Genomic DNA, 14,416 nt, shown 5'->3' with positions numbered 1-14,416 from the left:
GCTCTGGCTGGGCTGCTCCTGTATTGTCTTGGCTGTGTACTTAGGGTTGTTGTCCTGTTGGAAGGTGCATCTTTGCCCGAGTCTGAGGTCCTGAGCGCTCTGGAGCAGGTTTTCATCAAGGATCTCTCTGTACTTTTCTCTGTTAATCTTTTCCTTGATCCTGACTAGTCTCCCAGTCCCTGCCTCTGAAAAATATCCCCACAGCATGATGCTGCCACCACCATGCTTCACCGTACGGATGGTATTGGCCAGGTGATGAGCAGTGCCTGGTTTCCTCCAGATGTGACACTTGGCATTCAGACCAAAGTTTGATCTTGGTTTCATCAGACCAGATAATCTTGTTTCTGATGGTCTGAGACTCCTTTAGGTGCCTTTTGGCAAACTCCAAGCGGGCTGACATGTGCCTTTTACTGATGAGTGTATACCACCCCTACCTTGTCACAACACAACTGATTGGCTCAAACGCATTAAGAGGGAAAGAAATTCCACAAATTAACTTTTAGCAAGTCACACCTGTTAACTGAAATGCATTCCAGGTGACTACCTCATGAAGCTGGTTGAGAGAAGGCCAAGAGTGTGCAAAGCTGTCATCAAGGCAAAGGTTGACTATTTTGAAGAATCTCAAATATAAAATATAGTTTGATTTGGTTACTACGTAATTCCATATTTGTTATTTTATAGTTCTGAAGTCTTCGCTATTATTCTACAATGTATAATATATTAAAAAATAAAGAAAAACCCTTGAATGAGTCCGTGTGTCCATACTTCTGACTGGTACTGTATGTAAGTGTGATATTTCCGCTTTTATGTTTAATTTCATTTGCAAAACTGTTTTTGCTTTGTCATTATGGGGTATTGTGTGTAGATTGATGAGAAAAAAATAACAATTTAATACATTTTAGAATAAGGTTGTAACGTAACAAAATGTGGAAAAAGTCAAGGGGTCTGAATACTTTCCGAATGCACTGTATCTCACATTCTCCCAACATTCTCCCACATTTCATGTTGGCAACACAGGGAACCCAAACATGAGCAAAATACGGTACTATTAATACAGAAAGTATTGCCTCTTTTTCACAGCAACTACTTAACTTTTTCTCTGACGTTGCAGTCAAACTAGGACCAAGAATAGTAGCCTGCCTCTGACTTGTAGCCCGCCCCTGAAACTTGCCCATACTGGTATATAAATTCATCAATATAATGCCAACCAACCTCTTTTGTACCATGTATCTTAATTGTTCATTACCATGTTATTTCCATGATCCACATCTATACCATGGTATAATGGCAGTACAATGGCAGGACCATGCTAGTACCATCATACTTCAAGGCCAAACCATTTCCATCGTTCTCAAAGGCTACAAGTCAGACACATCCGGGACGCAACTGCACGTGTCCGTATCCAATTCCCGAGGTGCATATTGAAGATATTGGAAGAACTGTTGAAATGTACTTTTCGTCAGCCAACAAGATGAGTAGGCCTAACAAACAACAAAAGCACTAGCCTATGTCAATATGCTATCCCCCATAGTACAAAAGTCAACCTATTCTGTGCGAGAAATAAATATTCCAAACATAGTCTGGGACTGTTGCGGGATACGATAGATCACTTAATACGATAGATCAATTAATACAACCACACGCAACAGATCAGAACGTTTAGCTTTAAATGTTGATAAACTATTAGGTTATTTCTTCACATTATAAGCGCAGCAATGCGCACATGGTAGTAGGCTATAAGCGCAAATGTTCCATTAGCGGAAAACACCATTATTAAAAGTGACCGCAAATGCAATTTTGCATGTAATGCTTTTATTAAAAAGGTGCATTTTTTGGCTCAAAATTATCTTCCCCAAACTTGAAACTCACGCGCTGCTTATGTATGACAGTTAGGCTCTACACCCATTGTAATTAATGTGCTTAATTTTAAGAAGTTATTTGGCGACTTTAGTTGTGACACAAACCTTATCAAACATATAGGCCTATGGGATAGGCTACATGGACTACAGGAAAAGGAGGACCGAGCACGCCCCCATTCTCATGGACTGGGCTGTAGTGGAGCAGGTTGAGAGCTTCAAGTTCCTTGGCTTCCACATCACCAACAAACGAACATGGTCCAAGCACACCAAGACAGTCGTGAAGAGGGCATAACAAAACCTATTCCCCCTCTGTAGACTGAAAAGATTTGGCATCGGTCCTCAGATCCTCAAAAGGTCCAAGACGCTTCTATCCCCAAGCCATAAGACTCCTGAACAGCTAATCAAATGGCTACCCCCCTTCTACACTGCTGCTACTCTCTGTTATTATATATGCATAGTCACTATAATAACTACCTACATGTACATATAACCTCAATTACCTTGACACCGGTGCCCCCGCACACTGACTCTGTACCGGTACCCCCTGTATATAGCCCCGCTATTGTTATTTCTGCTTTTTAATTATTAGTTATTCTTATCTCCTACTTTTTATATATATTTTTTAGACTTTTTTGTATATATATTTTTTTTTGTTATTTTCTTAACTGCATTGTTGGTTAAGGGCTTGTAAGTAAACATTTCACTGTAAGGTCTACATGTAACGATGTACACTGAGAGTCAGTAAACAGCGCACCAACATGACAAACAGAAACAACGATAACTGGGGAAGAAACCAAAGGGAGTGACATATAAAGGTCAGGTAATCAAGGAGGTGATGGAGTCCAGGTGAGTGTCATTATGCGCGTAACGCTGGTGACAGGTGTGCGCCGTAACGAGCAGCCTGGTGACCTAGAGGCCGGAGAGGGAGCACACGTGACAGTATCCCCTCCCAGATGCGCGGATGCCGACCAAGATGACGACCCCGGGGATCAGGAGCGGACCGGTCTCCTCTGCTAGGGCGCGAGAACCTGTCGATCCGGCTGAGGCGCGGGAGCATGACAACCTAGAGCGCCGGAGAGAGAGCATACGTGACAGCACCCCCTCCCCGGCGTGTTCAGCTCCAGCCGCAGGACGCCAACCAAAGGGACGATCCCGGGGATCCGGAGCTGACCAGTCGCCTCCGCTGAGGCGCAGAAACCTGACGAACCTGGCTGAAGCGTGAGAGCCTGATGAGCCGGCTGAGACCTCCCCGGTTGCCTCGGTCGAGGCATGGGAACCTGTTCACCCGCTGATGCATGGGAGCTTGTCGAACCCGCTAATGCATGGGAGCTTGTCGAACCCACTGAGGCATGGGAGCCTGTCGAACCCGCTGAGGCATGGGAGCTTGTCGAACCCACTGAGGTATTGAAACCCGTCGGGCCCGCTGAGGCAGGGGAACCCGACAAACCGCCTGAGGCCTCCCAGGAAGTTCCGGTTCGGACACAGGACCCGACATCACCTCCAACATAAAAAAAAAAAAAAAAAAAACAGTCTCTGATGCTTCCCTTTGTTGAGTCGTCATTCTGTAACGATGTACGCTGATAGTCGGGAAGCAAGTTCAGGGAGTGAATACGTTTAATAAATAAACGAATAGCGCACCAACATGACACAGATACAGAAACAACGACGACTGGGGAAGAAACCAAAGGGAGTGACATATAAAGGGCAGGTAATCAAGGAGGCGATGGAGTCCAGGTGTGCGCCATAACGAGCAGCCTGGTGACCTAGAGGCCGGAGAGGGACACACGTGACACTACACCTGTTGTATTTGGCGCATGTGACAAATACAATTTGATTTGACATGGGGTGTGTGACTGATTTGAAAAAGTTGCTGAAAAAAGGCTTTGTTTCCTATGCTGGGCATCATTCACAAGTGATAATTTATCATTCACAAGTGATAGGCTGATATTGTCACCCATCAGACTATTCTTGATTTAGTCTTGTCTTTACATATACTAAATAATATATGTGTGACATTTGTTTTGATTTAGAATGGACCATTATCATGCACCTGTATCGAAACAGGGGCAGCGGAAAAAATACATGTCATCTATACACTTAAATAGCAAGTGGAGGATGCTTTTCCCCGTGGTTCATTTTCATGCCAGCCAGGTAGGCTATACTCCTGTTGTAAATGTAAGCAATGTGCATAATATTAGGAATGTTGAGTAATAAATATAGTAGGCCTAGCCTGTAGAAAGCTGATGGGATCCTCCTCTTTTTATTAGCGGTTTTCTCCCACGATTGCATAGCCTATAGAAATGTTGTGCAACATGAGCTCATGGGCTCTCAGGAAGTGTTTGATTAGATTTTCGAAACACATTTGCATTGATGTCAGAGTGATTAGAGGGACAATAGAGTGTTGAGTACCAGACAGTTAGCAAGTTTGGTAATTTAAATAGAGCAGCATCAGAGCTTAGAGAAGTCTAATTACTGTGACTAAACGGTCATGTGGAATTTGACTGCCTTCATGACTCGTGACCGCCGGTGTGGCGGTAATACGGTCACCGCAACAGCCCTATGCTTAAACTCTAATATGCATATGGGTGTTTTGACTTCATCATCATCTTAGAAAGCGTTGTCCATTTCATTGTGTTAGGCTTTGAAACAACAACCACAATGAACATGTTTCCCACTCAGTTTCAACCTGTTTTAGAACTTCTTTCTTCAAATTGACCAATCACAGTGAGGTGAGTTTTTAAAGTATGATAGGCCTACTGTTTTGATGATAACAAAACAGTAGTATTGATGTCAGAGTGGTTAGAGGGACAATAGAGCCCTGAGTACCAGACCATTAGCACCTGATGGTTGTTAGCAAGTTAGCAAGTACTACCAACGCATGTCCTGTGTATTAAGAGGAGAAGACTGTGACTCAACGTTCAAGTTAAATTTTACTGCGGTCATGACTCATGACTGCCGGTGTGGCGGTAACACGTTGGCAACACTGCAACAGCCCTAATATTCATACCCCATTTTTTTTTAATCCATATTTAGTTTTGTTACAGCCTGAATTTAAAATGTATTAACATTTTATTTTGTCACTGATCTACACAGTACCGCATAATCTCATAGTGAAATTTTGTTTGTCTAATTTTTTAAAAATGAATACAAAATTGAAAGCGAAAATGTTTTGAGTCAATAGGTATTCAACCACTTTGTTACGGCAAGCCTAAATAAGTTCAGGAGAAAAATGTGCTTCACAAATCGCATAATAAGTTATAAATTAGGCCGTGGATGGTGTATCAATACACCCAGTCACTAAAAAGATACAGGCATCCTTCCTGACTCAGTTGCCAGAGAGGAGGGAACTGCTCATGGATTTCACCTTGAGGCCAGTGGGGATTTTAAAACAATTACAGAGTTTAATGGTTGTGATACGAGAACTGAGGATGGATCAACAACATTGTAGTTCTTCCACAATACTAACCTTAATGACAGAATGAAAAGAAGGAAGCCTGTACAGAATAAAACATATTACAAAACATGCATCCTGTTTGCAACAAGGCACTTAAGTATACAACGCGTTATGTTTGGGGCAAATCCAACACATCACTGAGTACCACTTTTCATATTTTCAAGCATGGTGGTTGCTGCATCATGTTATGGGTATGCTTGTCATTGGCAAGGACTAGCGAGTTGTTTAGGATAAAAATCAATGGAATATAGCTATAAGCACAGGCAAAATCCTGCTTTCCAACAGACACAAATTCACCTTTGAGCAGGACAATAACCTAAAATAAAAGGCCAAATCTACACTGGAGTTGCTTACCAAGACAATATTGAATGTTCATGAGTGGCCTAGTTACAATTTTAACTTAAATCGACTTGAAAATCTATTGGCAGACTTGAAAATGGCTGTGTAGCAATGATAAACAATGAACTTGACAGAGCTTGAAGAATTTAAAAAAGATAAAAAAAATTATAAATAATTTTAATTTTATATAGGATTTTATGAAGAATAATATTGTACAATCCAGGTGCGCAAAGCTCTTAGAGACTTACCCCAAAAGACTCAGGTGTAATCGCCACCAAAGGTGCTTCTACAAAGTATTGACTTATCAATTAAATGATCTAATATGTTTTCACCATGTCATTATGGGGTATTGTGTGTAGAGAAAATATATTTAATCCATTTTGAATTCAGGTTGTAACACAACAAAATGTGCAGTAAATCAAAGTGTATGAATACTTTCTGAAGGCACTGTATGTATGATATTAATTATTGTTGTGTAATTCAATTTAAATATGGTGAATTTTAGCTTTAGTGAATGTTAATGAATTTCCCCATGGAATTAATTAGCTTATAGGATAAACAGCATCTTCCCCTGATACAGAGAGTAATTGATTTCCATGTGCTCCAAATGTAAAAAAGTGTTTCTGACTTGAACAATTTTACCATTGTCACATAATTGAATGAAAGAGAATAATGCAGACATCAAATTTCAATTCAATTTATACTGGGAAGTCATTAAACACTGTTAGTTTCCCATGTTCTTGGGTTCATTTCGATTACTGCTCTCTGCACTTGTTGTGCAATGTGCAGTCAATGACAAGTCTGAGCTTTTTCTCTAACAGTCGACTAATCTGTTTGTACACTAGCACATTGTTTCAGCGATTAGTTTTCAGAAAAATTTCAATCTAGTTTTCTCTCCAATCTGTGGCATATATCAGCATCCTCACCACTGGTGCCTTTGGTCAGCTAAAGACAAGTGTCTTCAACCATTAGAAAGGGAGGGAGTCTTTTTCCCAGTGATGAAATTTATGTTTGAAATTGGGAAAGGAACTAAAAGTGTTGCCTCCACCCCCCTCCTTGTCACATGTCCCTTTCACAGCATAGAAAAGTTCCTGGATTAGTGGAGAATTAATACAAAGGAGAGACGCCACTTCAGCTTCGGTCGGTAACAAGGGAATCGAGAGAGCAACGGGACGACGTCGCACGCGAGCCGCTGTTACTGCAACATACCAGTGTCCAGAAGAAGACGAGTCCCCAAAAAGAGACGCGCAGCAGCACGGACTTAGACTACATCCTCACGGAAGAGAAAGAGGTGCCTCTGCTTGAAAGCGCTCCTGACTGAAGCATGGAGGAAAAGCAGTTTTCAGGGATTCTGGTGAGTTGAAGTTTTTGTTTATTGTATTTCTATTTAGTCTTTCCCCCTCCCTCCCATACTCATCTCCTCACACACCCCGTCATAGACTGAGGGGAGTAGGACGCCACACAAGTGTCTGGTGGGAAGACTAGAGGAGTCTTGTTTAGGACTGGTAAAATAACTTGTGGAGGCTTCTCTTCTTTAAGGGTGGCAAATCACACTTGAGCTACAGTATTGTTTTGTCAATGATGAGGAATAGCAGTGTGCAGCTGTTGCCCAGCAATTGAACATTAGTTGACCTTATGCTGCTGATCATGTATCCCTTTGTTACTTGGTCACTGGTCTAGCCCTATAGACCAAGGATCAGCTAACTGGATGACAACTGGAAAGACCTATAGTCTACCTAACAAAATGTAGGCTAATGAAATATAAACATGTCTACTGTTTTTGTTGCTTTGTTCAATATACTGTCAAGGCCAGTAGTGAAGTAAAGTTTGTGTTATTTCCCAAGTTTTCTGTTAATTCCTCTCTGTAGCCCTATTGCCACTTAAAATTTGTAGTCCACACTGAAATGTCAGTAAACACTACAATTTCTGGGGGGTACTTAATTTTCCCTGAAATATAGTTTTTCTAATGTAATGTTTTTGGGTTATAGTGCCACATTTATAATGTTTGTGGGAGATAATCCAATGTTTACTTTAAAGACTATAAATTACATTCGGTTAAAATATAGAATTATTTTAGTAAAGGAAAAATAAATCCTGTTTCATACCAAAAATAAAATGTTATTGCATATCAACCAAATATCTGGTTAGTGACTTGAAATGTCCTTTAGATAATATACAGTATGTACTTGGGTTACAGTAATTAAATACCACTTTCATTTGAATGAAATGTTTTTTTGTGTGTGAAGAATTATCCTTTTGGTTTAGCCTATCATTTGAAGACATAGAATAGGCCTATTTATCAAGTCGACAAGGTGTTACCTGTACTTGATCAATGAGATTTTCCAAGATTCTTGCTTGAATTCAGCCAAACATTCCTAAGTGTCCTGTCTATTGTTTTATGTATTTTGTATGTGTTTAATGTTTGTATAACTTGTATGAAATTGGTTTTTGACTATCCCTAATATTTCATTCCATGCCTTTATCCCTTTCGATTTTGACTACTGAGAACACTGGGGAACACTGGGGATAGTGGCTAGCAGCCACCCCTGGCCACAGTATTAGTACTGAAGTTACTGGACCTTGGGTGGCTTTACCCAACCGGACCCATGTGTCTGTCAAGCAGGTATACTGCAGGCTGATTGTTTGACTTGGCCGAGGTGGCTTTCGCAGCAGCCACTTCTGTAATTGTCTGGACAGTGTGTCCCTGGCTGAGGGCCACAGAGAAACTCTCCACTGAACTCAAATACAGCTTACTCACCACTTTAAAACTGCCTTAACTGTAATACATTACACATCTTGCTAGGTTAAATGAAATGATTAATTCATTTAATTGTAGAGGTTATGATGTAATTTTCCAGGAAACTAGCGTAACTTGATAAATCATACACAAAATACATATTTTGAATAAATGTACAGGCTCTTGCAGGTTGTTCCAAGGTTATACAGTTGAAAGACAATTTGATATAGAGTTAGCTTATAGAATAAGCAAATAAAGATCGCAAGTAGTCACAGAAATTATTTGTATTGTATTTCATAAGTGAGTCCTACTAGTCCTAGTCATCAAACCACTCTGTAAATATTTTTAGGCCAAGACGTCAATAACAACATCACATGTTCTTCTCAACAACATTTTCAAATTTCACACTGCTGTTAGTAAAACAGAGAAATGGACAGAGAGAGGTAGTAAAACCTCTCTTATCTGGACAGGAAAAAAACATACGAGTAAGGTCAAACCTTGAGGTTTAAACGTGAAGTCAAAAGTAGAAAGAGCCAAAATCCCTCAACAAAAAAAATCCCTCCAAAAATCCCTCCCCTCTTGTGATTGGTTCCCCCCTGCTCCGGTCCCCATTGCTGAGTCTGTTGTCTTCCACTGAGAGACAGGGATGCTAATCATTTCACAGGACCGAGCCCTTCTCCCGCCATCAATAACTGCCACGGCTCCCCTACATACAGTGTATTATATTACATACAGTAGAATTGCCTCCATCTTTAGATTTTATGACATGATGTATTACTGATTTATAATGTTTTGTTCTTATACATAACCTACAGTAATTGACGTTTTAGTAGTTGTATACTTATTTTCACTTACTGCTAAAATTGCTCTTTCTAGTTTTCTATCTATTTGAGAGCGTACTTGCCATGGACATGCTGCTTATTCTGCTTGGGATTGTGCATTAGAAACCCAAGTCTGACTCTTTCCAACCTTTCTAAGAGAGGCATTATCTTCTGAATTGCTCTCCTGCATCTTTTATAGCGTATGGACTCACTTTCCCTGAATTGGCAGCCGGATGGGGTTTTGGTGCACCGTTTTACGAGACAGCTAGCTGTCTTATGCATTGAGAGAGGATATGTTGGGGAAGGGACACGCATCACGTGTCGTTGTGCCTCTTCTGTAATCGTCTAAGACAGTGTTTGCCCTCTCCAGTCCTCCAGTACCCCCAACAGTATACATTCTTGTTGTAGCACCAGACGAGCACACCTGATTCAACTTGTCAACTAATCATCAAGCCTTCAATTAGTTGAATCAGGTGAGTTTGTCAGGGGCTACAACAGAAATGTGTGCTGTTGGGGGTCCTGGAGGACTGGAGTTAGGAAACACTTCTCTAAGAAAGCGAAGAGAAAGAATGCATGTGAAACAGACATTGAAAACATATTTGTGCCCGGTAATGACGGGGGTATTTCTGCTTGGCCTGTCAGAGACGAAAGACTAAAGATCAGTAGCAGAGCGACTGTTAACGGTGGTGACTTCTTGCACCCCCCTCCCCTGGGTACTAGGGTAGTGCTGCAGTGAGTTGCATTTCCCATGGGCTGCCTGCTAATGTGGGCTTCTTTGAAGGGTCCCGCAGGACAGGAGCCATTTCTGCCATGTTAAGAACCATTCTGCCATGAAATGGTTTACAGTAGGTTAGCTGCAGACTAAGAGATACAAAAATGTCTGTTCCTTAGCAATGAAAAAGGGAAAAAAATAAGTATATTGCGAATATTGATGTAGTTTGTCTTTTATGTTTCTTACTTGTTAACATTCTCACCTTGGAAAACTGGCAAGACATTTAGTGTAGTATTGAGGTGTTGAGGATCTAAACGACTTGTATGTTGTACATAATTGCCTTGCCATGTGAAGTTTGTGTAAAGACAACGGGTGGCAAGCATAAGTTCGTCTGTCCGTCAAGTCTTCAGTCTGCTTAAAGCTTTTCCTTCCCTTCTTATGTAAGGAGGACCATATTGAGCCGTCAGTCATACACTTGAATTAGCTTGAGTGTTCACATCTTTGTAACTGTGCAACTGTGCTGCCTTCAGGGGCATGGGAACAGATGTGACGGAGCAAAGGGGAAGTCAAAACATGATTTCTGTTTGTTTGAGCCTCTGACTGTACAGTGCAGTGCACCAAGAAGCAGAGCCAGGGAAAATGCAGCCACTGTGGCGAAGGTACAATGGGGGGACAAGGGCCACCAAATGCCAAACACGTCCACTGCTGCGCTTCCTTTAAAAGGTTTCCCCAACCAAAGGGCCCATTGAGTTTCGGCCTTTAGATTTCATTTGAAGAAACCACTCAGGCTGAAAATGTAGTTTTTTCCTACTTTTCTTCCTCTCTCTTCTGTTTAATGGCAGCCCCCTCCAAATAAAGGATAAACAAAGTTAAAAGAAAAAGGGAGAGACCCACTTTCGCTGGCTACTGTGTGAAATTATGGACAGCAGTTGAGCATTGTGTTCCCTCGAGGCCTCTTAAATCTTCTCATCTCTTTTATTATTATTATTTTCAACGGTCCAATTGAGGTCCTTCAAAAGGCTTTTCACCCCATATTTAGGTAATTTGTTGCGCTTGAACTCCACCTGCTCTGCCCCTTGTCTCGTGAATGGGAGATATAGGCATGGGACGAAGGCGGGTCTGCTGTTCTCAGGGCTCCCTCACAGGAACACCGCCTTCATATTATGTATCACTTTGATTCCGTCCATGTCCAAGGCCCCCTGAAAGCATCTCCAAACGTTTTCTCTTTCTTGCTCACATTCCATTGCACTAGATTTGCAGCGGCAATATGTGCATACACATGTAGCCTAATATATTAATTATTTCTCCAAAAAGGTATTGTTTTGAAGTAATTTACTAATACAACTAATTATTCTGTTGAGTTGTTATCATGACTTGACAAAGAAAAGTCTTCCTTTTTAGCACATAGCAAAACATTTAATTTTGAAATGATTAGAATTAAGCTTTTTTGTCTCCTTTTAAATTTTTCACATGTTCACTAACCTACATTATCTCCCTTACACATGTCCGTTACTAGAAATCTGGCATCATTTCAAATACTAGATAAAATCCTACAACCACCCTGGACCAGTTCTGTTTACCTAGCTAGATAAAGGGCCTTCATTCACCCTAGCATGTATGCAAACAAATGTCAATTCTACTTTTGAGCCCGTGTGAATATATATATATTTTTTAATGTAGCCTAACTCTTGAAAAAGCACCTGTACTAACCTTGTGGTAGCTATTTCGGACAAAAATTATATTTGGAGTTAGTTTTTTCCCTATAAAGCCCTCTTCATTTTAATCACTTCTCAAAAAAGTCAGGTCGACAACAATTTCTGCTGCTGCTCTTCTAATTTGCTCATTGGTTAATCCACGTGAGGTGAACTAAAGTCACATGTACCTCACTTTCATCCCCAGCAATGGTCCCATATGTTTGTCAAAATGTGTATGTTGTGTGCTTTATCTGGCCCGATTTGTTCCCCAGCTACTCCACTGAGCCCCATTCTCCCTGGAGGCAATCTGAGCTACACGCTATTTATAAAGAATTAACAGCTGGGGCCCTTCCAGCTAAATTACGGAGGGGAGATATTATCATGAAAACTTCATGTTAACCCAAGCGTTAGAGATTGCTCTCCTGTGTCCCTGAAAGCTGCCAGGCTAAGCAGAACTCGCTCTTCTAACTGGAAGAAATGCTTAGGACGTTGTTTTCCGACCGTAGCTTAATGAATTTGTCCTTTTGTTGTCCTGACAAAGACTGTCAGATGCGCCAAAAAAAAGGGACGTTTCTGACCTCTCTGCTTTCTGTCCTCCACGTTACCTAGTCTGTCCGGCGAGAGAGATTCCCCAGAGCTATTTTCAGTCACTTTTCTGTTTTTCAGTCTGAACTGTTGAGAAAATGTAGGGTTATCCTAATTTTCCTTGTACCAAGCCTTCACGCACCCCATCACTTAGGTGAAACTAATCAGAGGTGATGAGCTATTAAGTAAATTGCAATAATGGACAGAAATCTAAATGCAGGTGGATTTAATAGGACCAAACATCATTACCATGTCCACGGGAGAGCTGAATATCTCTGAGCACTGCACTGGGTACTAGATGTATCACTGAAGAAGACTAGACCGAGAGATCCATCATACCAATCTACTGAGAGGTCTCTATGATAATATTGGGAATGATTACTAAAAGCTTCCCTGTGACCCTGTCTACACCTGTATTAAAATGTGTAGTGTATCAGATTCTGTACAGTGAGATCAGATAACACTCAATAGTTATTTTGATCCCAATAGTTAGACTATTGTTACCTTTGGGCAAAAAACAAATCACTATTGCTAAAACAGTTAAAATGAGGAGAATGGTAAGAATGATTCCTACATTTTGAGCAAGGGCAGCTCAGTGTTTCCCCTATATTCATTGCCGGCATGCCAAAAAATATGATTATGGGGAGGGGAAATAATTTTTGGGATGGTAAAACGTTTTCAGTGTAAACTTAAACGACTAAAGCCAGATATAAAATATGTAGAAAAGATAATGGTTCTATATATTTTTAAATAAGATAATCTTTGAGAACTAACAATTACTATCTAAATCACTACCCAAATGTCATTGCATGGGGCCCCTATTGATTTTCTTATCATGTTTGAGTCATAAGCCATGGCAAAATGTGTAGAGTTGCAGGAAATTAGCTTTAAAATTGCAATTTCTTCTCATCCCCATGACAACATGTGTACAATTGCATCAAACTATCTTTAAAACTGTACCATTTTCTCTCCGCCCCATGCCAAAATATGTAGAATTGCAGGAAATGTTGTCTCTGCGCCAAGAGGAGGGCCTTTAAAATGTAGGATCGGAGACCGCACCATTGGCCATGGCCACTACGACGCACCCCAGTTGTGTATGTTTCACTCAAAACTGAATGAGATTGCTCACAAATTGATTTTCTATGTGTGTGCTTTCCTATTATTTCAAATCAATCAGCAACAAGCTTTGTGTGTCAAGCGGTGGGGTAACAGTCATGTTGGTTTGCGCTTGCTTTTGCAATATTTGTGTGTGCGTGTCTGCGTCAGTATCTCTAGTCTGCAAACCAACTGAGTGAGAATACGATCCGGAAACCGCACATCAATAGGGCAGTAAGTTGCGAAAGTGACATGTTTGGTCAGCAGTAGTAATTTAGCCCACACTGAAGTCCCTTGTTTGGCTTGTCAATAGAGGCAGCGTGCTTTGAATAGGAATGAGTCCCAAAGGCGGCTCATTTCAAACCGTCCTGGAACCATTCTGTGTCACTTCAGTGATTTGTTTTGTTTGAATAAGATTGAGATGTTGTTGTGTAATAATAGAGGGATTTTCTATCTTATACCTGATATAACGCTAGCCATACCCTTCCAATAAGTATTTAAAAAATGCTTGCAGATGTGATGGGCTAGACGAGAACTCAGATGTTCTCAGCAAATGAAATTGGCATGTGGTGAGATCTACTCTCTGATAGGAGCGTAGTAGGAAATAAAGACTGCAAGTTAAGAATTGAAATGGAACACCCAGTGTTAATCCACACACTGCCCGCCCCCCCTCTGTCACTCTCTCTCTCTCCCGCACGCTCTGCCTCTATTAGGACTGTGGCCTAACCCTGCTCTCTATAGCAACTGGGCTTTTCTCAGGCTGCCGGGCTGCCTCATTGATGGGCTGTGCACAGCCAGACGATCCTTCCTAAATTCTTGCATGCCTTAGTCGGAAGTTGTCCCGTCCCAATGGCCCCCCTCACCCTGCCCCCTCGCCACTACCATATTCAGTATCATTAGTATGAGGAGTGTAGTGATGATGATGATGGTGAGTTCTCATGGAGGTCCCGGTCTCCCTGTCTCATTTGGGGGTTAGGGTTAGCCTATGTATTCTTAGCAGCAGGGTTGTGTGTGATGGGCAGCGTATGACCCGGGTATGACTGACGCCCAGTAGGGAGGTGCCATGAAAGGTTTAGTTTTACCTGTTAACCCCAATCCTCTGTGGAGTCAGAAGGTTGAA

The 14,416-nt window shown here is 41.3% G+C and overlaps 1 protein-coding gene across 1 annotated transcript in view; it reads left to right on the top strand.

Moving 5' to 3' along the window:
• LOC139560259 (sodium- and chloride-dependent glycine transporter 1-like) overlaps positions 1-14,416 on the top strand; it is a 97,653-nt gene that overhangs the window by 37,346 nt on the left and 45,891 nt on the right. Inside the window, exon 2 of the mRNA XM_071376874.1 lies at positions 6,731-7,006. Within this exon, the coding sequence (XP_071232975.1) occupies positions 6,977-7,006 (30 nt within the window). The 5' untranslated portion in view covers positions 6,731-6,976. The remainder of the gene's footprint in view (positions 1-6,730; positions 7,007-14,416) is intronic.

Source organism: Salvelinus alpinus, chromosome 30 (assembly GCF_045679555.1).
Source record: "Salvelinus alpinus chromosome 30, SLU_Salpinus.1, whole genome shotgun sequence".
Taxonomy (NCBI): Eukaryota; Metazoa; Chordata; class Actinopteri; order Salmoniformes; family Salmonidae; genus Salvelinus; species Salvelinus alpinus.
The sequence above is the reverse complement of the archived record's forward strand: the minus strand, read 5'-3'. Positions and strand labels throughout refer to the sequence as shown.